General features: G+C 42.4%; 2 protein-coding genes across 4 annotated transcripts; one reads left to right on the top strand and one right to left on the bottom strand.

The window, feature by feature from the left end:
• Nucleotides 1–762: 762 nt before the first annotated feature.
• On the bottom strand, nucleotides 763–17,911 carry PRPF4 (pre-mRNA splicing tri-snRNP complex factor PRPF4). 3 transcript variants are annotated; one of them, NM_001133650.1, is given in 14 exon segments: nucleotides 763–2,153; nucleotides 2,622–2,740; nucleotides 2,830–2,937; nucleotides 3,049–3,171; nucleotides 5,366–5,455; nucleotides 6,800–6,923; nucleotides 7,336–7,394; nucleotides 9,212–9,306; nucleotides 10,117–10,210; nucleotides 10,388–10,467; nucleotides 10,868–10,955; nucleotides 14,416–14,602; nucleotides 16,828–17,005; nucleotides 17,781–17,875. In NM_001133650.1, coding segments are annotated over 14 exon segments (1,566 nt in total). In that variant the 5' UTR covers nucleotides 17,808–17,875; the 3' UTR covers nucleotides 763–1,959.
• A 67-nt stretch (nucleotides 17,912–17,978) lies between these two features.
• CDC26 (cell division cycle 26) lies at nucleotides 17,979–26,545 on the top strand. Its single transcript, NM_001133910.1, is given in 4 exon segments — nucleotides 17,979–18,165; nucleotides 20,100–20,209; nucleotides 20,992–21,113; nucleotides 26,113–26,545. Coding segments are annotated over 2 exon segments (258 nt in total). The 5' UTR covers nucleotides 17,979–18,165; nucleotides 20,100–20,209; nucleotides 20,992–21,032; the 3' UTR covers nucleotides 26,290–26,545.
• Nucleotides 26,546–27,588: the final 1,043 nt, after the last annotated feature.

Below are 27,588 nucleotides of genomic sequence, written 5' to 3'. Positions count from 1 at the left end.
ATCAAAAAAATTAGCCAGGCATGGTGGCATCCTCCTGTGATCCCAGTTACACAGGAGGATGAGGGGATGAGGCAGGAGAATCATTTGAGCACAGGAAGTCAAGGCTGTGGTGAGCTGTGTTTGCACTACTGCACTCCAGTCTGGGTGACAAAGCGAGACCCTGTCTCAAAATGAAACACAACAAACCAGTTGTTTGGCTATATATCACACATTCAGAGTCCACAGAATAGAGCTGACCAAAGCCATTGTCAACCTCTCTGCAACAGCAAATTTTTTTTTTTTTTTGAGATGGAGTCTTGCTCTGTTGCCCAGGCTGTAGTACAACGGCGTGATCTTGGCTCACTGCAACCTCCGCCTCCCAGGTTCAAGCGATTACACGTCTGAGCCACCGTGCCGGGCCAAGAAGCCTTTCTTTAATAACTCTCCTCTGTAGACAACCTTTTCTTCTTCCAAATTCGTATATATTTTTTGAATTTACTGTGTAATTTGAGAGTTCAGAGGTTGTATAGTTGAGCTGAAAAGAGGTGCATGACAGACAAGTAAGAACTGTAATTGAGTCCAGGCCTGGCTTACTGGCAGTCTGGCCCAAAATGCAAACAGCCTTCTATTTTTAAAAAAATTGTTAACAAGGTGCTAAGGAGACATAAATCAGAGTGATCCATATTTGAGATCATCCATTATATCCCAAACCAAAAAAAGGAGACCTCTATGGACCAATGGCTAGGATTCAGAAAATGCTTAACTATAGAAAATAATTCTTTATAGGGTAGTTTTGTAACAGGATTTTACTGTAGCAAATGTGGAATAAAGAAAAGGTTTAGGAATACCCATTAGGGTTTTTTTCCAGTTACTTCAACATAAAGTACCCTTTAATACACGAAGTACATCCTTTAAATAGCCAACAGAAAGGAGGTTGTACAATAGAGACATCATGTTTGCTTTCTAAACATTTGTTTGACTCCTGACACAATGGTTTTGCTTTGGGGTAACATGAAGGTTGCCAAACTTCAAAGTAAAATAAAAGATACTTTCTGACAAAGCAAATGTTCAGTTCAGAGTTGCCTGATGCTGTCAGCATTCCAAGCAAACTCAATAGGAAGAGGTGAAGTCTTCTTCACTGTATAACCATCGGCGTGGCTGCGGTCTACTGCTTCACATCCCATTCTCCAGGGAAAGGAAAAGTGCTCGCTATGATGCATGGTTTAACCAATGAGTGGTGAGATGTGCCTCTTTACCTGAGGACTTCCAGACTATAGTTCAGCCACCTTGCTCTCTGGGTCACATGTAGTCCTGAAGCATGTACCATGTTATGGAAAGCCAAGTTTCAAGAATTAAAAATGCAGAGTCAGTCACAATTGTGGGTGCTGTGAGGAAGGCTATAAGGCATTCGAACAAATTTTTTTTTTTGAGACAGGGTCTTGCTCTGTCACACAGGCTAGAGCGCAATGGCGCAATCTCGGCTCACTGCAACCTCCGCCTCCCAGGCTTAAGCAATCCCTCCCACCTCAGCCTCCCAAGTAGCCGGAATCACAGGCACAAGCCACCACGACCGGCTAATTTTAGTATTTTTTGTAGAGACAGCATTTGCCATGTTGCCCAGGCTAGTCTTGAACTCCTGAGCTCAAGCGATCTACGCACCTCGGCCTCCCAAAGTGCTAGGATTACAGGCGTGAGCCACCACGCCCAGCCAAACAAAAGATTAATAAAAACAATGTCTACACAGTTTGTGGCAGGGCGTAAAAAGGTAATAAATTTTCAACCATGAGAGGGGTTCCCCATCACCTAGGGATTGGGCTACCTTCCTGGAGTGGGGGCTGACATGGAAATCCAATTCTACTGAGGGTCTATGCATGGTAATTGGCAGAAAACATGATAGAACTAAACACTTCAATTCTTCTCTTTTGAGGAAAACAGCTCCTAAGAGAGAGCTTGAGGTTCAAGTCCTTTTTCCATTGTCATCTATTCAGCCATCCACAGCTTGAAGGTCCTGTCATATGAGCAAGTGGCTATGAGCTGCCCATCGGAAGAAATATCTAGGCCCATCACTTTGCCTTCGTGGCCAGCCAGAGTCTTCAGCGGGGACCAGCCTGGGTGCGTCCAGATCTTGGCTGTGTTATCATAGGCACCAGTAAGCAAGAAGTTCCCATGGATAGCTACAGGAGAAGAGAAGGGGAACTGCTTGAGGAATTCAAGTATTCAAAAGAGAAGACAAAAGCACAAAAGTCTGCAAAAACATACTATTTTTAAAAAACATACTATTTTTAAAAAAACTTGTTTCTACAGACTTAAGGGAACAAATAACAGTAAGGTCTTTTGGCTCATTCCCTGACCGAGAATCTATTCAGAATAATATTAAGGATTCAGTGCTCAGAGCATCCATGGAGGAAAGAATGAAGCAAAGCACTCATGAAAGTCTGCTTTACTTCCTGCAACGAGAAGCATGCTTTCCCACAGATCTAAGGGTATGGCAGGGGGAAGGAAATTATAATTTGCTCCTTTACCAGTAGGTCAAATTCTCTCCTGTTTTACTTCTCAGTTAAGCTAAAGCCTGGCCTGCATTCCACGGGAACACAATACTGTTTGTCTGTGTCATTTAGACCTAAAATAGGAGGAAAGCTTACGCTCAAACTTGACGCCAGTCACTAAGTTCTGATGAGCAGGGATGGTGTAGACGCAACGCCGCTGTCGAAGGTCCCACACTTTGCAGGTGTTGTCACCACTGCCGGTTGCAATGTGATAGCTGTGGATTGGATGCAGTACTGAAGTTAGAAATAGAGTACTTGCTGACCCAGAACCTTTTTCGCCCCTCATTCAGTGTGTTTATTTTACCCATTGGGGGAGAAATTTATTCCATAGATTTCTTTCAGGTGGCCTTCTAAGAACATGATACAACGTCCTGTGCGTAGGTCCCAAACTCGACCAAATGCATCCAGTCCCCTGATAAAATAAGTTATAAATGAACACTTTGAATCCAGTTCTCTGTTGAAGCAGGTATACATAAGAGGTGAGAGTACTGAACTGCCCCTGGCTACATGGGAGAAGTCTTACCCAGTGCCAGCCAAAGAGCCATCTTGATGGAAGGCAATGTCATACACACCCATGCTGTGGCCTTCCTGATGCAGGATCTCCTCTTGAGCCTCCAAATCCCATAAGCGCCATGAACGGTCATAGCTAAAACCAAATCACACTAACATCACCCAGCTGGTATTTATTCAGTTTCTACAACACATAAGGTATTATAAGTCATTATAACTTAAGTTATTAATGCTTCTGAAACTATTCATATAACCATATTAACAGGAAGCTCCTTTCTGACATAAACAATGACTCAACAACTAAGCTTATCTGCCTTAGGTGCTAGCTGAAAACCATGGAATTGCTGTAAACCTCTAGGGCTTTTTTTTTTTTTTGAGACAGAGTCTCACTCTGTTGCCCAGGCTGGAGCACAGTGGCGCAATCTTGGCTCACTGCAACCTCCACCTCCCGGGTTCAAGCCATTCTCCTGCCTCAGCCTTCTGAGTAGCTGGGACTACAACTGTGCACCACCATGCCTGGCTAATTTTTGTATTTTTTGTAGAGATGGGGTTTCACTATGTTGGCCAGGCTGGTCTCGAACTCCTGAGCTCAGGTGACCCACCCACCTTGGCCTCCCAAAGTGCTGGGATTATAGGTGTGAGCCACCATGCCCAACCTAGTGGCTATTTTAATAACAGGATTCCCCAAGAATGGCCCAGCAAAGACTGTTGCCTTCTTTCTTCCTCCACTGTTATATTCTTTCATTCATCAAGCATTTATACATTTACTAGGCCCTAAATTGGACGCTGGGGATACAAAAATCACTCATACACAAATAGATCAATGGAAGAGAATAGGAAGTACAGAAATAACCACACATATATGATCAGATGTTTTTCAACAAGGGTACTGAAACAATTCCAACAGAGAAAGGAAAGTCTCTTCAATACAAGGTGGTATAACTGACTATGCACATGGAAATAAAGACAAAAGAGACAAACTCAATTAAAAAAACCAGGCAAAGCATATGACAGAGCACTCAAGAGCAATAGCAATCAGGGTAATAAGGATGAAAATCATGGGAGATCACTACACACCTGCTAGACTGGGCAAAATTGTAAGACTGACAACACCAAATGTTAACAGGGATGTGAAGTAACCAGAACTCCAGGAATGTAAAATGGTGTAACCATTTTGGAAAACTGGTGAGGAGTTTAAAAAAGTTAAATATACATCTAATACCTCTACCCTGTGACCCAGCAATTGTACTCATGTCCACAAAAAGCCTGGTACAAGAATATTTATAGCAGCTTCATTCTGACTGGACCAGACCTGGAAACAGCCCAAGTGTCCATCAACAGGAGAATGGATAAACTATGGCACAGTCATAAAAATGAATAACCCCCAGCAATAAAAAGAAATTACTGATACATGCAACAACATGAATGACTCTTAACAATGTTATGCTGAGTGAAAGAAGCCTGCCACAAATGAATTCACAGTATGAATAGACATAATTAATTTATGGTGACAGAAGTCAGATCAGTAGTTGCTTTAGAAGGGGGAGTTGGCTGGAAAAGGGCATGAGGGGCCTTTCTGGGGTGATGGACTGTTCTCTATATTGACAGGGCTGTGGGTCACAGGAATGGTATGCATTTGTAAAGACTGACAGCACTGTACACCTAAAATAAATCCATTCCATTGTATGTAAATTATAACTTAATGGAAAAGTTCTCTAACAGATTCTAGCCTCCCTGAACTTACAGAACCAGGAAGGGAAACTTATATACCTGTAGCATTGGACAAGAGTGAAAATCCTTGTTTTCTGGTAATTTGTAACTCTGAAATTTCAGATTAATTGTAATTTAAAGGCAAATATGGCTGGGCGCATTACCTGATATCTATAATCCCAGCACTTTGGGAGGCTGAGGCGGGAAGATCACTTGAGGTCAGGAGTTTAAGACCAGCCTGGCCAAATGGTGAAACCCTGTCTCTACTAAAAATAAAAAAATTAGCTGGGCATGGTGGCACGCGCCCGTAGTCCCAGCTACTCAGGAGGTCAAGGCAGGAGAATTACTTGAACCCGGGAGACGGAGGCTGCAGTGAGCCGAGATCGCGCCACTGCACTCCAGCCTGGGTGACAGAGTGAGACTCCACCTCAAAAAAAAAAAAAAGGCAAATATACTTAGCCCTCACTATATTAAACATTCTCCTCTGATTCCAATTCCCTGCAGCCCAAGAAAATCCTACCTGAAGATCTCTGCTCTAAAAATTTACCTGGCAGATAGCCATAAAGGGTTAAGAAGATGCCACAGGCCTACATGGATAAAACAATAACAGGATGGCTCACCAGGTGGTGCCCAGGAAACGTCCTGATGGATGCCACATTACCCGGGCCACACGCACTGTATGGCCTTCAATATCTGCCACTGGTTCATCACTGGAAAGGAACCAAACATATAAACAATTTTATAGACATATAAATGTTCACAAAACTGCTTACCTTTTGTGCAGATATACTCATTCTGTACAACACGAGAGGCTAAATTGTAACTACACTTGTAAAATACTTTGGCCCAATAAGCAAAATAGTCATTCTGCACCAAAGGAGGTACCTGGATTCTAGAAAGAAAACATGCTTTGGAAGACATATAAGGACACAGAAATCACACAGTTTTGGTACAAGTGGATTACAGATAAACCTTTTTCAAATTTAGGCCTGTTCCAAGATCCAAATGAAAAAGGAACTCCTAAATAGAGATGAGGCTTAGTCTCCTTTTGGTGGCCATTAAATTCTGCTACCCAGCAACCACCAAAAGATCTGAACATCAGCAAAAGGAAATAAACATGGACTCTAAGGAGCACAATTAAAAAGGGAACTTTGTCAATGTGCATACACAGAACAAGCCAAAGCCCGAGGGGAATAAATATTGCTAAGTATTACCAAAGCCAATTAAAACTTGCTGTGCTCATAAGTGAGACCCTGTCTGGTGAGGAGTGAAGACACTAATTAGCTCTCATAAAAATTCTCAGGTAAAAACCTTCGTGTGTTTTCCCAAAGAAAGAAAACTAAACAATTAATTTCAGATGCCTTTTGGCCAACAGGATGCTTCCAAAGTTTTTTTTTGGAAAACAATCATATAAACACATTTCTAAAAACTGTTGTAGTTGGAAAATACATTCTAGGTAATGTATTTATGCTATTGGGAGGAGACGTCTCCATGGTAATACTGCTAGACAGAACCTCACTTTCCTCTCCTCTGTGGCTGTCTGCTAAGAACCAATGAACTGCCAAGAATATTATCTTAAGTTCATTGTTAATCTATCATGTAGGAGGTAGGCTGGATCTTTCTGGAACAAATGGAGCTAGGAAATAGTGGTCACTAGGCTATAGGCAAAAATCAAGATCCAAAGTTAACAGATAAGAAAAAACGGACATAACTCCTTTAGTAAGAACAGGCCTAAGAATGAAATCTTCCACTTACTTCATTTTCACACTAAGTTACCTTGACTCTTAAACCATCTTGGGGGTTAAATGCCAGATTTTTTTTTTTTTCTTTCAAGACGGAGTCTTGCTCTGTCACCCAAGTGGGAGTGCAGTGGTGCAATCTCAGCTCACCACAACCTCCACCTCCTGGGTTTAAGCAATTCTCCTGCCTCAGCCTTAAGGTGTGAGCCACTGCGCATGGCCTAAATGCCAGATTTTTACTGAGGTCCTGGGGACCAACCAATCAAACATCTACTTTAGTGATGGCAGTGTGGGCCACAGAACAGTGATATTCACCTGTCGAGACTCCAAAGCTTCACAGAGCCATCAGCCGCACAAGAGGCCAGGTTGACATCTTTTTGGTCCAAGGAGACAGTAGATTTGGGATGGAATACAATTGCTCCTACATTTGTGTTATGCCCTAAAGGAGTGTAAGAGATGCAAGTTAAAAGGTTCCTGCCTCTTTATAACCCATGTTATATACTAGGGAACATGTGGACATATAGAGTATTCAAGTGACTATTCAACTATTAAAACATGAACTATTTTAATTTAAGCTAATATTTGAATTACATTTTTAAAAAAGCAAAACACAAAAAAACCCATTGTGGTTTTTGGTTTAGAGATTATAAAATGCCAGAGTGTGACTGGACATGAGAGAAAAGTGGATGTGTAGGAAGTTGTGATAGTCCAGTCTTGCAGCCAGAGAAAACTAAGTCAAATCAAATCAAGGATTAATGCTGTGTATGGGGTCTGAGTGTCAAGTAGAGTTTAAGGCTTAACTGAGTTCACACTGGGAAAAAGACTGAGATTTGGATAAGACTCTAACTTACCTCGAAGAGTGTGAAGAAGGTTGCAATCAGGAACAGACCAGAGCTTACAAAGCCCACTCCTATCAAATACAAAGGAAAGCATCTCAGCCAGGGTTGGTCTGGGAAGGAAAAGGTACCTTGGTAATATTACTAAAGGACAATCTCTTCTCACCCCCAATAAACTTTACAATGGCTGACAGAAAAATAAAAGCCTTTTAGTTGGAAGGGTTATAGAAGAAAAAGCTACCTCCAGCCCGCACGCAACCAGAGGCTTTTATTGGACTATAATTAACACTACACCAGTAGCCATTCTCCTTAACTTTTGGATCCACTTGTGAGGGAAGGTGGGGCAAATTAAACTATCCAACAATACTAATATTAATAGTGATACCATCCTTAAATATGAATAGTATTTTGCTGATTACAAAGTATTTAAATTTTTTTTTGAGAAAGAGTGTCACTCTGTCACCTAGGCTGGAGTGCAGTAGGGTGATCACAGTTCACTGCAGCCTCAACCTCCCAGGCTCAAGCAATTCTATCACCCAGCCTCCTGAGTAGCTGGGACTAACAGGCGCATGCCACCACACCTGGCTAACGTTTTAAAAAATTAAGTAAATTTTAAAAAATTTTTTGGGCCGGGTGCTGTGGCTCACGCCTGTAATCCCAGCACTTTGGGAGGCCAAGGTGGGCAGATCACAAGGTCAGGAGATCGAGCCCATCCTGGCTAACACGGTGAAACCCTGTCTCTACTAAAAATACAAAAAATTAGCTGGGCGTGGTGGCGGGCGCCTGTAGTCCCAGCTACTTGGGAGGCTGAGGCAGGAGAATGGCGTGAACCCAGGAGGCAGAGCTTGCAGTGAGCCGAGATCGCGCCACTACACTCCAGCCTGGGCGAAAGTGTGACACTCAGTCTCAAAAAAAAAAAAAAAAAAAAAAAAAGATTTTGTAGAGACAGGGTCTCACTATGCTGCCCAGGCTGGTCTCAAACTCCTGGCCTCAAGTGATCCTCCTGCTGTGGCCTTCCAAAGTGCTGCGATTACAAGTGTGAGCCACCATGTGCCTGGCTGGCCTTAAACTTTTTAGAGACTTCTTATTTTGGAAATTTTTCAACAAATTACTTTTATATCTATTATCTCGGATGATCTAACAGACCTGTGAAGCAGGTACGGCAGGAATGATCAAACTTTATAATGAAGGTAATGAGGCTTGGAGAGGTGGACTCATTTGTGCAGACCCTTGGCTTTCTCCTGAACCCATCTCAAGGTTGGCCTAGTCAAGCAGCTCCTGTGTATTCAATCTAAGTTTCCTTTCTCATTAGATAGCCACGTCACACAGAAAAACACAACCAAACTCAAACAAAACAACAAAGTTACCACATCCTGAGTTTTCTGCATATCCACATATGAATAAGAAAATAAAACAAAGATAAACCAATAATTAACGTTTAATGAGTCCTTACTACATACCGGGCACTGTCAAGGCAAAATGCTTTACAAACACTACCTCATCCCACTTTACAGATAAGGACACTGAAGCTTACAGAAATTAAGTATCTTAGCAAGGTCACATAACTGGAAAAGAAAAGCCAGACTGAGTTATGGATACTAGTTGGTCTATAAACTCACTATAGGACCTGTTCCAAAACACTAGTGTCAAGAATGTGACAGAGTGCTTTGTGTAATGGATCTCTGGGGTCACTGGTGAAAAGTGAGAACGGCTAAAGCAAGGCTACATTGTATTATACAACAGGTAGAGCACTGACTGACATCTGTAGTTTAGTGTGATCATGAGAAGCAGAGAAAGAGGACGTAGAAATAGACGTCTAACACAAATGCTAATTTTTTTCCTGTGCCTGTTCCCCATTTAGGAAAAAATGTCATTGTAAAATGGAACTTACCAACAAGCTGTGGCCAGCATCTTGGAATTGGGACTAAAGTGACAGTAGGAGATAGGCCGATCATCCCCAATCTGACTGCAAAAATTATTCAAAGACTTAAAAAGAAAAAAAACACACACACGGTGATCATTAATAGGTTAATCTAAGAGTTCCTTTGCTTTTCCACCATAAAAAGAACAATAAAGCAGCTTTTCAGTTTTAACCCATCCCAAGATTCTTCTATGGTTTTGTTGCTGCTGTTAGAAGACACATACATTGATAAATGAAGTTATATGAAACTCCAGCATGCTGTTTTCTATAGTCTTTTTTTTTTTTTTTTTTGAGACAGAGTCTTGCTGTGTTGCCCAGGGTGGAGTGTAGTGGCGTGATCTTGGCTCACTGCAAACTCTGCCTCCCGGGTTCAAGCAATCCTCCCTTCTCAGCCTCCCAAGTACCTGGGATTACAGGCGCATGCCACCACACCTGGCAAATTTTTGTATTTTTAGTAGAGACAGGGTTTCGCCACGTTGACCAGGCTGGTCTCAAACTCCTGAGGCTCAAGTGATCCGCCTGCCTCTGCCTCCCAAAATGCTGGGATTACGGGACTGAGCCACTGTGCTCAACTGTTTTCTACAGTCTTAGTATCACAACTTCTGAGTCAGCTAAATATAAACAGAAAACCCCAGAGAAACTTTGACATATTAACGGGGAGAAATAAAGAATAGAACCATAGGCCTCTGCTGAGTACAAAGCACAGTAAGCTCCTGCCACGTTAACTGATGGTCCTTCCATGTAACAGCAGCTCAACTCAAGCAGGGAGGAATCACTCTAGTTGCCTCTACCTTCCCAGAGGTGGGCCAAAGTAGAAAAATCAAATAAACATGAAGAACCTTTAAGATGTGGGACAATCGCTGGGAGCATCTTACCCGGAGAGACTTGTGCAGCTCTTGCATCTGGGAGGTCCTTGTTGTCTCAGGAATCTCCTTATGGAGTCGGGCCTCTTCCAAGCGTTTCATTGCCCTGTGACACAGAAACACCATCATCAGGAGCAACAGGGTTGTAAACAAGGACCCACATGTATCTCTACTCTACCCCTCAATTTCATTTAACAACCACAGTCATTATCAAGCACTCAGTTCCTGAGAGGAAACACACACAAAAAATATGCTTCTTTTTTCTACTGGAGGCTCTCTTTACCTGGGCAATGAATAATTAGCAATCCATAGTCTTGCCACCTTCAAGCTATTTGGTCCTTCATGATACCAGGTTTGCTGATACTGAAAGACAAATTAAGAGCAGAAAGGTCAAGTCTGAAGCATTCTACTCCTCTTATAACTGTCATTTCTCCATTTTAACTGCCCAGAAGGAAGGTGAATTCGTTCGGTAATAGGATGAAATCAGGCACAGGACTTTCTACTGTATTTTTTTTCTATGATATGTAATTAGATGGTTATGCCAGGAATGCTATGATTCTTTCCTGACTGGAAAACTCACTTAGCTCCATTCATACTTACAAAGGAACCAAAACTACTGCCAGCAACTATTCTTGAATGGTAGAGCCTTCAAAGACATTTCCCTCCAACATCTTAGCAAAGCAAAACATTGAAAGCAGAAAACGAGAGACCTATCCCCTCATTTCCTTCATGTTTATACTGTGAAGTTAAAAACATGTTCTACCTCTTCTTTGGACTTCTTAGACTTCTCATCATCCTTTTTGGTCTTTTTCAAGGCATCAGTACCGACGACTGAGAGGATATTTCTTAACCTGTTAAAAAAAAAAAAAAGATCAGAATTTAAACCTGGTTGAGATAAGACTGTTTTTAAAGTACACTTTAACACAGTTTTAAACACTGTTATTAAAGCTCCCCTAAGATGGGAGCAAGCCTTTACTATTCTCTCACTGTTCAAATCACCTAGCAACCTTTTTTTTTTCTTTTTAAGAGATGAGGTCTTGTTGCCCAAGATGGAGTGCAGTGGCATGATCATGGGTCACTGCAGCCTCAACCTCCTGGGCTCAAGCGATCCTCCCACCCCAGCCTCCCGAGTGGCTGGGACTACAGGTACGCTGCTACAACTGGCTAATTTTTAAATTTTTCTGTAGAGAGAAGGGCTTGCTATGTTGCCCAGGCAAGTCTTGAACTTATGGGCTCAAGTGATCCTCCTGCCTCAGCCTCCCAAAATGCTGGGATTACGGGCATGAGCCACTATGCCCGGCCCTCCAGGAACCTTCTTTAAGAGTCAAAAAGGGATGGCTAAACTCCCAGTGTGGTTTCTCCCACTCAGTCTTCTCTATTTGGAAATTCCCAAAATTCAACTATAAGCAATTACTCTATACAGTTTAGAGTCAATGAGCCCCTACGCTGCTACCACTTGGTCTGTGAAGACTGCCAACTTTCACTCAGTGCCACAATGTACTGGATACTGACTCAGGTGCTAACTATACAGTGATGACTAAGAATCAGTTCTTGATTTCAAGTAGCTTAGTCCTGGGGAAACAACAGAGAGTACTGGCAAACTATAATTCATTATATTACCTATCACTATAGCAGTAAGCACAGAGTGCTAGAGGGGACTTTGTAACGGGCATCTAACTAAGCTTAGAGGATCAGGGAAGGCTTCATTAAAAAAAAGGTAATATGTAAATTGAGTCCTCAATTAATCAGGTCAAGGGGGTCAAGAATGAGAAAATGTCAGGCAGAGGGTTAAACAAATAAGGCCTGGAGGTAAGAAAAACATGTTGAGCTTGCAGTCACAAATAATTCAATATGGCTGGAGCGTGGAACATAGAAGAGGACTGGTGAAGAATAGGGCTGCAAATGCAAGGAGGAGCCAGGTCACAAAGAATTGCTAATGCCGCGCTCAGGAGAATTTACAGGTAAGAAAGATCCCTGAAACAGTACAAAGAATGGATTAAAAGGGAGGGAAATCAGACAGTACTGTTGTAGTGATGCTCTGAGTCACAACGGTGGACTGAAATTCAGATAGTAGCAGTAGTGACTCAAAGGATTCCTTTAAGGAACATAATAATGAATAAGATAGACTTTGCTGGTGGAAAAAACAAACTAAACAATAATAAAAAAGTATACCCTTTGAAAAGGCTAATAAAAGTACATACTATGACAGAGAACGGAGGGGTTAGGTGTTACGAAAGGCTTCTTTGAATAGGTGGCATCTATGCTGAAACAAAAGAATAAGAAGTCTGACAGGGATCCAGGTAAATAAAAAATGAAGAAGAAAGACCGGGCGCGGTGGCTCACGTCTGTAATCCCAGCACTTTGGGAGGCCCAGGCAGGCTGACCACTTGAGGAGTTTGAGACCAGCCTGGCCAACGTGTTGAAACCCCATCTCTACTAAAAACACAAAAATAAGCCAGGCATGGTGGCACGTGCCTGTAGTCCCAGCTACTTGGGAGGCTGAGGCAGGAGAATGGCTTGTACCTGGGAAGTGGAGGTTGCAGTAAGCCGAGATTGCACCATTGCACTCCAGCCTGGGTGACAGAGCGAGACTCCGTCTCAAAGAAAAAAAAATGAAGAAAGAAAGCCTCTACAAGCCAAGACAGAAGAATAAAAATAGACCAATTATGTGGAAAGACATAAAAAGAACTAGCATATTCCATAAGGAACAATGTGGCTATTCTAGTAAATTGAGGAAGGGTGATATGGGTAAGGCTGAAGGCCTTACAGACCACAGTAAGAGTTTTTTACTCCAAGTATGAGAAGACAATCTAGGATTTTAAGCAAGCAATTAACACAACATGTTTGGGGCTATCACAACAGTGCAGATTTGAAAGCAGTAAAGATAGAGCAAAGAAGATAGCTGGAGTTGTATCTCGCAAGTAGAACAGACTAGATTTTGCTAATGGATTATAAAGGAGGCTAGGCAGATTTTCAACTAAGAATTGTATGAGTACAGGAGAGAGGTGGGGAAATATTTCAATTCAGATGTCTCAAGTTTGAAGTACCTGTGGGATACCTGAGCTGCAATGAAAGATTTGGGAATCATCAGAACACACAGTGAATGATGCCGTGGGAGTAGAGCTGATCACCAAGGGCAAGTAGAGGAAAAGGCAGCCTGTAAAGGGCAGGCAGAGAAAAAGAGGTTTAGAAGGTAAGTGAGAAGAATTAGCTAGTGAGAGAAGAGGAAAACCAAGAGGATTTGGTCTTAGGAGAATGAAGGAAAGGGAGTAGTTCAAGGAGGGAGTATTTCAAGGAGGGAGTGGCTGGCAGTATACTAGGGCTATTCTTAGTAAAGGTGGATTGGTGATCTTAATAAAGAGCAATTTTAATGTGGTAGGGGTTGGTCAGTTTGCAGCAGGCTGAAGAGTAAATAAGGGTAAGGACCTCAAGGGAGTAATAGAAAAGACCTTTCCAACTAGCTGGATGATGAAGGGGAGATGAGACAGTGGACAGAGAGACCAGAGGGGCTCCTCATAATTGTGTGTGACTAGACCACAACTAAAAGACTTCGCAACCTGCAAATAACAAGAGGGCATTATCCGAGGATGGTACCCCTCTTCAATAAAATCCAAAAAACATTTATCATTTTTTTATGTCATTGATATGGAATGCATTTGATGTCTCTATTTTCAAAGCCCAACAACAAATGTTTATCCAATTCAAAACTCGCACTGGGGAGGGGAGGCAAGGGAGCACATTAGCACCTTCTTCCCAGTCTATAAAGAAAAACGGGCCAGGCATGAAGGCTCACGCTTGTAATCCTAGCACTTTGGGAGGCCAAGGTGGGTAAATCATTTGAGGTTAGAACTTCAAGACTAACCTGGCCAACATGGTGAAACCCTGTCTCTACTAAAAATACAAAAATATGAAAAATAACTAAAAATACAAAAAAAAAAAAAAAAATTGTGGTGGCAGGTGCCTGTAATCCCAGCCACTTGGGAGGCTGAGGCAGGAAAATCGCTTGAACTCGGGAGGCGGAGGCTGCAGTGAGCTGAGATCACGACATTGCACTCAAGCCTGGGTGACAGAGCAAGACTCCGTCTCAAAACACAAAACAAAACAAAAACAAAAACACACAAAAAAGAAAAATTAATAGTGGAGTAAAAATTGGCCTAAGACAGATTATGGGCTAACTCACATAAACACAGTAAGATATTGTTAACATGATTTGAGATGTTCTATTAAAGTTCAACTAAATGATCAACCAAAATTTGGAGTAGAACCCTGTGATTATAATAAAGAAAAAAAGTAAATATTTAGAAAGGCAACCTTTCTCTTCTTTCAGCAGGACCCTCTCCAAAAAGTGTGATGGGTTCCCCCAAGGCTCTAAGGCAAGCTTTGACCTCTGAGTCATCTGTGGAAACATTGATCTGCCGGGCTCGCTTCCTTCTCTCAAACTCAGCCAATACTTCTGCCTGTCGCTCACTGATATGCTCTTCAATTTCAAACACTTCTCCTATTAAAAAGAAAACAGGCAACATCAGCAGATCTTCTTCAAATAGAAATAATTTCTAGTAATTGCAGTCTGTGTATGCCCTGAGGGAAAAGTAACTGTCTATTACACATTTTATAGTTTACTGTTTTTCAGTATATTAAATTATGCCAAACACATAAACCTAAATGACACAGCTTCAAAAGGCAAGAAAATGGTTCAAGCCACCTCTTGTTTCATTTATTAACTTTACGCCTATATAAACACACACTTTGGCTGAGACCAGCAAGTAAGAATACAGAACATCTTTTGCAAATGAGTTAACTAGGCTGTCTATCCAGAAGATGTAACAGAAACATTATTGTAACAATGGCCAGAGCTATTTATTCTCTAAAGGAGACCCAGTATAGAGATACTTAACAAACCATTAACAAGTAAACTGTAAATAATTACCATGAAAATGAGAGTTCCACAACTATAAGGATTTCTGGATAATCTAGTAATAGTTTTGAAACCCACACCAAAATACAAGTGATAAAAAATGAGGTACAGTGGTGACATTATGTTTAAAAACAGTATAAAAAGTTTAAAAAGTCACTAGGCTACAGTGCATGTGTTTAGAAAATGTGTGGGAGAATCAATGAGAAACCTGACAGATGTCCCTACTGCAGAGCAGTCTTCATTTTATGCCCTTTGGTATTGTCTGAATTTCTTAGGACAAATATGCATAATTTTATTTAAAAAATATAGTAGACCTCTCATTACTGATATGGAAAGATATCCTCAATGGTATATAAATGAAAAATGGGGGTTATACAACAATTTACGTATCATGTTTTCATTTATGGAAAAAATTACATATTTTTATAGCTGTATTAAAATTCTCAGAAAGATATACAATCAATTAATTTAAAAAATACAGAATTTTCTACTTCACACATTTATACATTGTTTGATCTTTTAAAAGAAAAATAACTTTTTTTTTTTGAGACAGGGTCTTGCTCTGTTGTTCAGGCTGGAGTGCAGCGGCACAGTCATGACTCACTGCAGCCTTGAACTCCCACCTCAGAACCCCAATTAGCTGGGAATACAGGCACGTGTCACCATGCCCGGCTAATTTTCTACTTTTTGTAGAGATGGGGTGTCACTATTTGCCCAGGCTGGTCTTGGATTCCTGGACTCAAGCCAGACTCCTGCTTCTCAGCCTCCCAAACTGCTGGGATTACAGGTGTGAGCCATCAGGCTTGGTCACTATTACTTTTATAATAAAAAAAGATAGCTCAGTCAGGTGCAATGGCTCATGCCTGTAATCCCAGCACTTTGTGAGGCCGAGGTGGGTGGATCATTTGAGGTCAGGAGTTGGAGACCAGCCTGGGCAACATGGTGAAACCCAGTCTCTACTAAAAATACAAAAATTAGCTGGGTGTGGTGGCGGGCACCTGTAATCTCAGCTAATCGGGAGGCTGAGGCAGGAGAATCACTTGAACACAAAAGGCAGAAGTTGCAGTAAGCCAAGGTTATGCCACTGCATTCCAGCCTGGGCAAGAGAGTGAGACTCTGTCACAAAAAAAAAAAAAAAAAAAAAAAAGATTTCACTTTGGGTAAAAAATAATTGCAAAACTTCAAAAGGGAGAATATCATGAACCACTCTAGCTGCAAACCAATGCCAGAACTATGTTAGATCTCCAGAAGACAAATGGAATCAATCTGAATCCAAATGTACACTGAATTTTTGATAAGACTGCTCACTCACAGAAGAAAAACTATATAACAGATTGTAAGAAAAAGGCTCTCTGCATGATTATAAGGGGGTAGGCAAAATACAGCCTTATAGCTGCAAGTTTAAGAACTCAAATTCTGCCGGGCGCAGTGGCTCACGCCTGTAATCCCAGCACTTTAGGAGGACGAGGTGGGCGGATCACAAGGTCGGGAGTTTTGAGACCAGCCAGACCAACATGGTGAAACCCCGTATCTACTAAATATACAAAAATTAGCCGGGCGTGGTGGTGTGCGCCTGTAATCCCAGCTACTCGGGAGGCTGAAGCAGAACTGCTTGAACCCGGGAGGCAGAGGTTGCAGTGAGCCAAGATCGCGCCACTGCACTCCAGCCTGGCGACAGAGCGAGACTGTCTAAAAAAAAAAAAAAAAAGGAAATTTTTTGACATTATAAAACTGGTGATATTTAAGTTTAGAAAGGTATTCATTACACAAAGAGGTAAATAAAGACGGGCTCACAATTTGCATCTTACCAGAGGTTATATTAATATTTCCAGCTTCGATTCCTGCTTTAAGTCCTTCTTTCCCCAAAATCCCAGACTCTCCTTTGGCCAGACGCTCCCTCTCCTTCTCTTCCAAACTTCCATAATAGATATGTGGTTTCTTCACGACCGGAGCAACTAAGTCATCGGGTGCTTTAGTTTTGGTTGCCTGCTAAATCAAAGATCTGGATTAAACTACGGTTTAATCTTGGCAATTTACCGGACTTCACCAGAGAATGAAGCTCACCCTGAGTTTCACAGTCCTATTTCCTCCGTAATCGAAAGGACAAACTGGACACTAATTAAGACGTTCTTCATTGATTTGAGGAGGTGAGGGTTGGGGGAGGGTGTTTCAGTCCCTCACTTTGGTTGACGGGATTAATAAAACTAGTGAGGTTCTCTCGGGTATTTTCCTATGAAAGGTTTGCTCTGGAATGTTTACTTCATTCCGTTGGAAGTGTTCAATCTCGTGTTTTATGCTTCCAGGATTACTGCTCATCACTGGGGAAATACTAAGGATAGATGAAATAACCAACGCGGTGCTAAGGATAACAAGTTACAACATCACAAGTGTATACATTTCAAACGTTCCTAGACGTGAGGTAATAGGAGTTAGTAGGTCTCATTAAAATTCTGAGATCTGCCAAAGGCATAAACCTTGGGCCAAGACACTTCCCTATTTCGGAGCACCGTTACTGGATGAGTCGAAAGAGATGCTTGCCCTTTGGGGCTGTAGTGGGAGAGATGCAAATAAGCTACAGTCCACGAAAGCGCTTAGGGATCAGGAAAACGGTGGTCCGCTGTGTAGGACACCACTGAGTCCCGCAGCCTTCCTCCTCAGCCCTCCACCACCTTCTCCCGCTCCTTAACGGCCCCTTCCCGCAGAGATCCCCTTCCCCCTTAGCGCTCCCTGCCAGAGTGAGCTGAGTTCCCGGGCTCCGTACCGTGGAGGAGGCTCGCGAGGAAGCCATGCTGGGCTCTGGAGCCGCGAGGCCCCAGCGAAATCCGAGCACTCCCTTTCAGACCGTCCACTGCGCGCCCAGCAGAGGGGAAGTGCGTCACTGACAGGAACTGCGTCACAGACAGGACGTGGGCCAAGAGGGGTCACCGCCCCCGGAGCGGCGCGGAGCATGATGGAAGTCGTAGTAGGAAATGGCGTCGTGGCATTGAGGAGCATCCCTCCTAGAACCTCCAAGAAAAGCTCGCGGAACACGAGGTTCTGCGGAGAGAGGCTCCAAGCAGTCTGGGAAGTGTAGTCCAGTTGGCTTAGCAGTAGTTTCGTGGGGGGAGCCGAGGTTCCGGGAAGGGGCTAGGCCGGCTTGAAAAGAGGTAGGTGAGTCGACTCGCGCGGCTCGGGGCTGAACTCTGGAGCGAGTCAAGGGCTTCCGGGGTCCGCTGTGCCCCCCGGGCCTACGGGGGTGTTTACGTCTTCTTGGAGCCGAGGACCATGTTACCATAGAAACCCTTGCCTGGGATCCGAGGTACAGGCCTGGAGCTAGGGGACGAGGACTGTTCTCCATGGTCCGGAAGTCTTCCCAGGGTCCCCCTCTGAGCTTAGTGGCTCGGCGGTGGATTTGGGCTGCGGCGAGAGATTAACCTAGAAGAGCCCGCTAGTGCCAAAGTCAAATAAAGACCCGGCGGAGGAGCTTCGGCCTGATTTTGTTGATTTGTCTTCAGCCCGGTCTTTGTATCAGATTGAGAGTAAGATGATGGATAGGAAGGTGTCAGGTAACTCTGTACGTCTCTCTGCTCTGCTGGATGCTGGGGCATTAGAGACGAACAGGATAAGGTTTTTATCCCCACGTGGGCGGTGGGAGATCCTCAAAATATTGACGTATCCCTAGCTGGCCAGATCCTCATCCAACCCCCTAGAACATTTACAGCAATAATAGATGTTATTTATTGAACAGGTATTAAATGCCAAATAACATTCCAAGAGCTTACTCTGCATTACGTTATTCACGTCCTACAACAGCAGAGTAGGATACAGATGAGGGAACTAAGGTCTAGTGAGAAATGAAACGAATTGTTCAAGATCAGTGGTGTAGTGGGATTAAAACCTGTGCCCTTTAACCTCTACAGCCAACACTTTTAACTGTTACTCTATACTGCTCCCTAGTGGCCAGTTTTTTGCAGTTTGCAGAAAAGGTAAAATGTATAGATTTTTTTTCCCTCTTTTAGGTATCCCTATCCCTCTCTTTCCCTCTTTGGAACTTTGGCTTTCTCTACCATTTGTCTGCATTGGAATCTGGTAGAAGATAATGCCTGATTTAGTACAAAGCAATTTGAAATGTAATGTGCCAGTGTTTTGTGTTGATAATATCACCTGTAGTATCCTAAGCTTCATGGGAGAAGGAACTATTTCTTCCTTTGTATACTTCACAGTCCTTAGTTTCATCCTAGATACGTGTAATAATTTGTATCTGTACATACTTTCAAGGAGTTTTCACTTCCATCATTTTCACTTAATGCTTATCATGTTGACCTTTATAATTTTTATAGGAGGCTAAAATTATTAACCAAACTGAACAGCTTGCTTCGATGACTTCTTTATGTGTGAAATAGGAATCATTTTGTCAGCTTCACAGGGTTTTTGTGTTAAAATAAGAATGTAAAGAATGGGAATGGAAAAACAGCACGGTGCTCAAGAATGATCTCACCTTTTATTCAACAAACATTTACTGACTGTTTTTATAGATACACTCTAGGGGATGCTGTGGAGAATATACAAATGATGCCATCAACAGATATTAAACTCAATTGGGGGGGTTGTGTTTTCTCAAAAACAAAACAAAGCAAAATGGTTTTTGTTAACATAGTATTACCTTGGGATTTCAGGCTGTGGAATGCTCTCTTGAGCCTCTTTTTTTTTTTTTTTTGAGTTGGGGTCTCATGGTGAGGTCATGGCTCACTGTGGCAACCTCAAACTCCTGGGCTCAAAGTGATCCTTCCACCTCAGCCTCCTGAGTAGCTAGGACTACAGGTACACACTACCAGCCCAGCTATTTTTTTTACTTTTTTGTAGACACAGGGTCTTGCTATGTTACCAAAGCTGTACTTGAGCCACCTTGTGCACTCTTCTCTCTGCCTGCCCTTCAGAAGTCAACTAAGACATCATTTTCTCCAGGAAGGCTTGCCTGACATCCTTGTCCACCCCACACTCAGCCCAGACTGGATTAGGTGCCTGTGTGATGCCAGTGCCAGTATCCTCATCAGGGTTCTCGTTACACAATATCACAGTTTTCTCTTTGTTTTCCCCACAGATTATGACTGTACCTTTTAACTCTGTAGCTGGAACACAAGAAGTGTTTGTTTAATGAATGACGTACACATTTAAGATCTGTTTGGACGCTGAGGATAATCCTGTGAATTGGTGAGTTGGAGTTTTCCTGAGATTTAGCAAACTGATTTTAGCATTCAGGAGTGATCACAAATCTCTGACAATTCTCATGTAGAGTAGATTAAATTCACTGGTTTGTCCACTTTCTCCTCTAACTATACTAAGATAAGATGTGATAGTTTATTCTTTTAGCTAGAGTATTTCTTTGAATGTGACTGGAACATGAGATTAAAGTGATGGTTGCCTAGAATTTCTCTTATAGGCAGTTTGCTATTTTAAATTCTTACAGAAAGAGTTTTTGATTTTACAGAGCTGTAGATCTCCATAATGTAACAAAAATGTAATAATCACATACTTAAAGACTTTAGAAGTTGGCTGGGTACAGTAGCTCTTGCCTATAATGCCAGCACTTTGGGAAAATGAGGAGGGAGGAACACTTGAGCCCAAGAGTTTGAGACCAGCCTGGGCATCAGAGAGAGATCCCATTTCTACAAAAAACACAAAAATTAGCCAGGTATGGCGGTGTATGCCTGTAGTCCCAGCTACTCTGGAGGCTGAGGCAGTAAGATTGCTTGAGCCCAGGAAGTTGAGGCTGTAGTGAGCTAAGGTCATGCCACTGCACTCCAGCCTGGGCAAAGAGCAAGATCCTATTTCTTAAAAAAAAAAAAAAAAGACTTTAGAAGTCTATGTGTGAATTCAAATACATTTTTAATATTTCCATTCACTTTAGTGTACATACTTGCAAATTGATTTTATGTTTTGTATCTGAGACTTTATCACCTTCAGATTTTCCTCCTCTCTTTCATTTTTAACAGCTAATAGTTCACTGGGTTTGGCCCTTAGTGTTGACTTCAGTATGCTGAGACGAAAACCAACACGCCTAGAGCTAAAGCTTGATGACATTGAAGAGTTTGAGAACATTCGAAAGGACCTGGAGGTATGAATACAACTTTGTGTTTTTTTGAGATGGAGTCTCGCTCTGTCACACAGGCTGGAGTACAGTGGCATGATCTTGGCTCACTGCAACCTTTGCCTCAGCCTCCCGCATAGCTGGGACCACAGGTTCATGCCAGCACGCCCGGCTCATTTTTTTATTTTTAGTAGAGACGGGGTTTTGCCACGTTGGGGCCAGGCTAGTCTCAACTCCTGACCTCAAGTGATCCATCCACCTCAGCCTCCCAAAGTGCTGAGATTACACGTGTGAGCCACTGCGCCCAGCCATGAATACAACTTTCAAAGCTTAAGGGATATTTAAGATAATAATTCTTGTGTGGGCACAGTGGCTTACATCTGTAATGCCAGCATTTTCTGGCCAGGAGTTTGAGACCAGCCTGGGCAACATAGTGAGACCTTGTCTCTATGTTGGGCAGGGTGGCGCATGCCTGAGCTACTCAGGAGGCGGAGGCAGGAGGATTGCTTGAGCCCAGGAGTTTGAGGTTACAGTGTGCTATGATGGCTCCACTGTACTCCACACTGGGCAACAGTGAGACTCTCTGTCATACATAAATATGTATATACACACACATACATACACAATAACTTTAACTTCTGAACTTCAGACTCTTAAAACCAACAGCTTATTTGAAATCTCTGTTTGGATGCTTTACAGGCATCTCAAACTTCATGTATGCCTCCTGTGGCTGCTGTAACAAAGTACCACAAACTTCGTGGCTTAAGACAACAGAAATTTATTCTTTCACAGTTTTATAGGCCAAAAATTAGTATTGCTGGGCTGAAATCAAGGTGTCAGGAGGGCCACATTCCCTATGGAGGATCTAGGGAAGAATCCATTCCTTGGCTCTTCTAGCTTCTGGTGGCTCCTAGCATTCCTTGACTCATGACTGTATCACCCCAGTCTCTGCCTTCAGAGTCATATTGTCTTCTTTTCTGTCTGTGAAAACTTCCTCTGCCTCCTTCTTATAATGATATGTGTGATTGTGTTTAGGGCCTACCTGACTAACCCAGGATAATCCCCCCATCTCAAGATCCTTAATTTAGTCACACCTGCAAAGGCCCTTTTCCCATATAAGGCATTTATAGGTTCCAGGATTAGGACCTGCTAGCTTTGGGGGCCATTTTTCAGCCTACTACACTTAACATGTTAAAAAAAGAAAAGAGAAAAACTCTTGATTTCTCCCTTGAACCAGTCATCCCTTCCATTCTTCCCCAGTGTTTCCCATTTCAGTATCAATTCAGTTCCTCAGGCCAGAAACCTAGCAGTCATTCCTGAGTCCTCCCTTTCTCTTATGCTTTATATTTGATCTGTCTGTAAACCCTTTGGTTCTACCTTCAGAATATGTCTAGAATCCACCCATACCTTTTCATCTCCACTGTTACAGTCCTGCGCTAAGTAACCATCTTTCCCTGTATAATTGTAGTAGCATCCTAACTGGTCTTCTACTTCCATTTTTGTCTCTTTCAGTGCATTCTGCATCCAGTATCAAGAATGATCTTCAAAAATTTTCAAATCCTGTCATTCCTGTTTAAAACTCCTCAGTAGTTTCCTGCACTTATAACAAAATCTGAATTCTTCACCATGGCCTACAAGATTTTGTATGTTCTAGTGTCTCTCCAGATTGATTTTGTGCCATTCTTTGCCTTGCCCTCTATACCCTAGCCACACTGGCTCCCTTTCATTTCCTTGAACATGCCAAACTGTTTATCACTTCCATAGACTTTCCACATATTATTTCCCCCTGCCTGGAGTGCTCCCTTTCTTCCAGTCTTCGTTTAAATGTCAACTCTTCAACTTAAGAGGCCACTTTTGACCATATCCAAGTTACATGTGTCATTCCTATCCATGCTGCCTCCATCTCTGTAGGCTCTCACAAAGCACCATATTTTTTTCATAGCATTTATTGTAATTTACAATTTATTTTAAAATCATTTACATTAGGAATGTTGATTGCAGAAATCATGTCTGTTTGCTTCACCATTGAGTTCCTACCATCTAGTTCATAGTAGGGGCCCCATATGTATTTTTAAGTGTGGCCTTGCTACACAGTATTAGATGTCCATTAATAAGACTTAAATTCTTCAGTGGTCTACAGAATAAATTCCAAATTCCCTAGCATGGCATATGAGGTCCTTTGTGAGCTGGTCCTTGCTTATCTCTCCACTTTCACTGCTGGGTTATCTTTAATCTCAATGCCTATACACAGTGTTCCCTTTGCCAGAAAAGCCCTTTCTTTTTCTTTGCCAGGCTAACTCTTACTCCTTCCAGCCCCCAGCTGGGTTAGGCTCAACCTTATCCTCCTGTGCTAACCTCTCTCATAGGCACTGTCACTCTCTGTTGTAATTGTCTGTTTGCTTTTGTTTTCCCTCACTGGGCCATGAGCTCCTTGAAGTCAGGGATTAGTATATTTCTCTCTGCATCTGATCCCTGCAATACCAGGTCCAAAGGAGGGCTCAATGCAAGTCTATTTTCATTTGCTGTCCTAGCAGGTACTTGTACTGTATGGCAGAGGACAGTACATTTTGCATGTATTCACCAACAGCTTTATTATGTATTGTATATGCTTCATATGAAGACTAATAACTTAGATTTCTTTCCCCCTGCTTCATCCCAAGAGACTTTAGTGTTCTCTAAGTATCGTAATTTTTGCTTTCTAAAAACTCATATATTATTAAGGATGAGCTTTAAAGTATGGCTTAAACTTCAGTTGTAATGAATCTCATAAAATGCTAGCATGCTGAACTTTGACTCTACAGCCAGCTCACAATTGAGTTAGTCTTTCCACTAAAGGCAGTTATCTAGTGGGTTTTGCCTTGTTTTAGAGTAACTTAGGAAGCAGGGACAGTCATGCCCTAAACTAAAGTGAAACCAGTAGAAAACTGGCCTGTTTCATTTATTACCAACATGAGTTTGATTATACTACTGTGACTCTAGCTTCTGAAACAGCAGTTGCTCAAAGTGGGAAGCCTTTTAAGTGATTTCATTCCACTTGGATATTCTCAGAATGATAGAGTCGTTTGCCTTTTCGAACTTGTTTTCATAAAGGTATTTAGGTAGAACTTTCTAACATCACTTACTAGTAATCAGGAAGGTCATTTGCCACATAAAAGGCAATACCTTATTTTATTCCCTGTAATACTTTGTGAGTGTTGGCATTTATTTTATTTTTTTATTTTTATTTTTGAGAGAGGGTCTTGCTCTGTCACCCTGGCTGGAGTACAGTGGCATGATCACAGCTCACTGCAGCCTTGACCTGCTAGGCTCAGGTGATCCTACCACATCAGGTCCCCTGAATAACTGGGAATACAGGCATGCGCCACCATGCCTGGCTAATTTTTAAATTTTTTTGTGGGCTGGGTGCGGTGGCTCATGCCTGTAAATCCCAGCACCTTGGGAGGCCAAGGCAGGCGGATCACGAGGTCAAGAGATTGAGACCATCCTAGCTAACATGCTGAAACCCTGTCTCTACTAAAAGTACAAAAATTAGCCGGGTGTGCTGGCATGTGCCTGTATTCCCAACTACTTGGGAGGCTGAGGCAGGAGAATTGCTTGAACCCAGGAGGCGGAGGTTGCAGTGAGCCGAGATGGCGCCACTGCACTCCAGCCTGGCGACAGACAGAGACTCAGTCTAAAGAAAAAAAAAAAATTTGTAGAGACAGATGGAGTGACACTGTGTTGCCCAGGCTAGTGTCACACTCCTGGGCTCAAGCAATCCTCCTGCCTTGGCCTCCCAAAGCACTGGGATTTACAGGCATGAGCCACTGCGGTCAGCCTGATGCTTGGCATTTAAATGCCCACAGTTCAGTAGCAAGTGGTGAAGAATGGTGGTAATTCCAGTGATTTGAGTAGCTGAGCCATTCTTCTATTATTATTAAGTAACTTTGGATAAAACATCATTTCACTCTCAGAGAAAGTTATCATCTGTTATCCTTACAGTCAGGTAGTGGCAGTTATGGGATAAGTGTCTCTTTTTGAAAATGATCAAACTAAGACATACTTTGTGGATTCTGCAGTCACATGTGACTTAAGAGCCAAACCTTTTATCTGAAAACAAAATGAAGCCACAAAACCCAGACTTTTTGATAAGATAGCATAAAACCTTCTTGAGTTACTTTTAATCTCATGGGATCAGTCAGGCTATAGATTTTTGGTGGTTATTTCTTTACTAATTTATTTTTCTGTCTATTCTCTAGAATAATAAATTTGTTGAAATGCCCTTTGCTCCCCCTTGTCTGCTCTTACATCTTTCCAGTTGTAGCTTCCTGTTGTACCACCACACCCCAACTTCTTACCTCTTGTCTCTTTGGCAGTGTAGACTTCTCTCTGTCATAGGTCATAGCCCTAATCACCCTATAATCGTCTGTTTGCCTGTTTCCCTATTAGACTGTGACATCCTGGAGGGTAGGGGTTACATCTTTTGTTTTTTTTTTTTTTGAGACAGAGTCTCGCTCTGTCGCCAGGCTGGAGTGCAGTGGCGCCATCTTGGCTCTCTGCAACCTCCGACTTCCTGGTTCAAGCGATTCTCCTGCCTCAGCCTCCTGAGTAGCTGGGATTACAGGCATGCGCCACCATGCCCAGCTAATTTTCGTATTTTTAGTAGAGATGGAGTTTCACCATGTTGGCTAGGATGGTCTCGATCTCCTGACCTCGTGATCCGCTCGCCTCGGCCTCCCAAAGGGCTGGGATTACAGATGTAAGCCACCGTGCCCCCACCAAATTTTTGTATTTTTAGTAGAGATAGGGTTTCACCATGTTTGCCAGGCTAGTCTCACACTCCTGACCTCAAGTGATCAGGGGTTACAACTTTTAACACCATATCCTCATTGTGCCCCTAAGTATTCCAAACCTAGGATTTCAGTTTATTGTTCTTTACACCCTAACTCTATCCTTTAGCCCATGCCTAGTACATGGTAGGTGTTCTAAATAAACATTTGCTAATTGAAAGAATGTTGCCTTAATCCTAAAACTTTTATACTTTCAGACCCGTAAGAAACAGAAGGAAGATGTGGAAGTTGTAGGAGGCAGTGATGGAGAAGGAGCCATTGGGCTCAGCAGTGATCCCAAGAGCCGGGAACAAATGATCAATGATCGGATTGGTTATAAACCCCAACCCAAGCCCAATAATCGTTCATCTCAATTTGGAAGTCTTGAATTTTAGAGATGGATTACCTTGCATGCCAGAGCGCTGGAATGGAATAAAATGATGGCAGAAGTACAAACCAGATTTAGAGAATTGAGTGCTTGCAGTCAAGCAGAATGTACCTCCTGCAGAGACAAATCCTTCTGCATGAGATTACTGATGCTTCACTTGCACTCTAAGCTGGAATCCAAACTCTGGTTTGTCTTTGGAAAATTTGACTCTATAAAACTGATCTGATTTTTTGTTTTTAAAAATAAATATATTTTTGGAAAAACGTGAGGCATCCTTAATGAAGTATAACAGTACTGTTAATCCCCAGACTTTAAAAGATAATTGCTACAAGATTAACGTCATTCTTTCCATCTTTATTAAAAGACCCTAAGCACAGGACACTAGTTGATCCCTGCCACTTTCACTTAACCCATCTATTCAACAAGTATTTATTGAGTGTCTACCGTGTGCCACTCAACAAAGATCCCTGCCCTTGTAGAAATTAAATTCTAGTGATATTGTGTAAATCTGAAGAAATTGTAGGTACCAGATCTCTTTACAGAATGGCTTTGTAACTAGTTTGGGTATAATGTTGGGAGGACAGGCAATGGAGGGAAATAAGAGGAATGCTTCTAACAGTTTTGCCATTATTCCAACTTTCCTTCCTTTCTCAACTTGCCTAAGCGTTTTTCCCAGAAAGAACCAGAGAGGCAGCTCAGAGGACAATTTTGAATCATGCCCTATTGTTTTGGGCATTAAAAAAAAATTTTTTTTTTAAATTTTTATTGTTTTATGTAGAGACAGGGATCTGTGTTGCCCAAGCTGGGCTGGAGCTCCTGGCATTAAACAGTCCTCTCAAAGTGCTGGGATTACTGTGCCTGGCCTGTTTTCACTAATTCAACACAGGGAATCACCAGCTGTGATGATAAGAGCCTCTTGAATCATCAGTTCTACAGAGACTCTTAGCAGGACTTTAGCCTTTTTGGGGTAGTTTAAGTCTGAGTAATACGAGTGGGAGAGGGCCAGGTGTGGTGGCTCATGCCTGTAATCCCAGCACTTCGGGAGGCTGAGGCAGGAGGTTTGCTTGAGTCCAGGAGTTAGACCAGCCTGGACAATACAGGGAAACCCTGACTCTATAAAATTTAAAAAAAAAAGAAAAAAAAAAGAAGGGCCGGGCATGGTGGCTCGTGCCTGTAATCCCAGCACTTTGGGAGGCTGAGGTGGGTGGATAACTTGAGGTCCGGAGTTTGAGACCAGCCTGACCAACATGGAGAAACCCTGTCTCTACTAAAAATACAAAATTAGCCGGGCATGGTGGCACATCCC

Source organism: Pongo abelii, chromosome 13 (genome assembly GCF_028885655.2).
Source record: "Pongo abelii isolate AG06213 chromosome 13, NHGRI_mPonAbe1-v2.0_pri, whole genome shotgun sequence".
In the NCBI taxonomy this organism is placed as follows: Eukaryota; Metazoa; Chordata; class Mammalia; order Primates; family Hominidae; genus Pongo; species Pongo abelii.
This window is presented reverse-complemented; position numbering and strand designations above follow the sequence as displayed.

What these genes read in the sequence shown, in the direction of transcription:
- PRPF4 (XM_024251783.3), bottom strand. Translation starts at nt 17,807, where the DNA reads ATGGCTTCCTCGCGAGCCTCCTCCACG. An exon ending in CTAAGAAGTCCAAAGAAGAG is followed by an intron (nt 10,468 to 10,867) that starts GTAGAACATGTT and finishes TTTGTCTTTCAG; the next exon opens with TATCAGCAAACCTGGTATCA. An exon ending in CCTTCTTCACACTCTTCGAG is followed by an intron (nt 6,924 to 7,335) that starts GTAAGTTAGAGT and finishes ACACTCCTTTAG; the next exon opens with GGCATAACACAAATGTAGGA.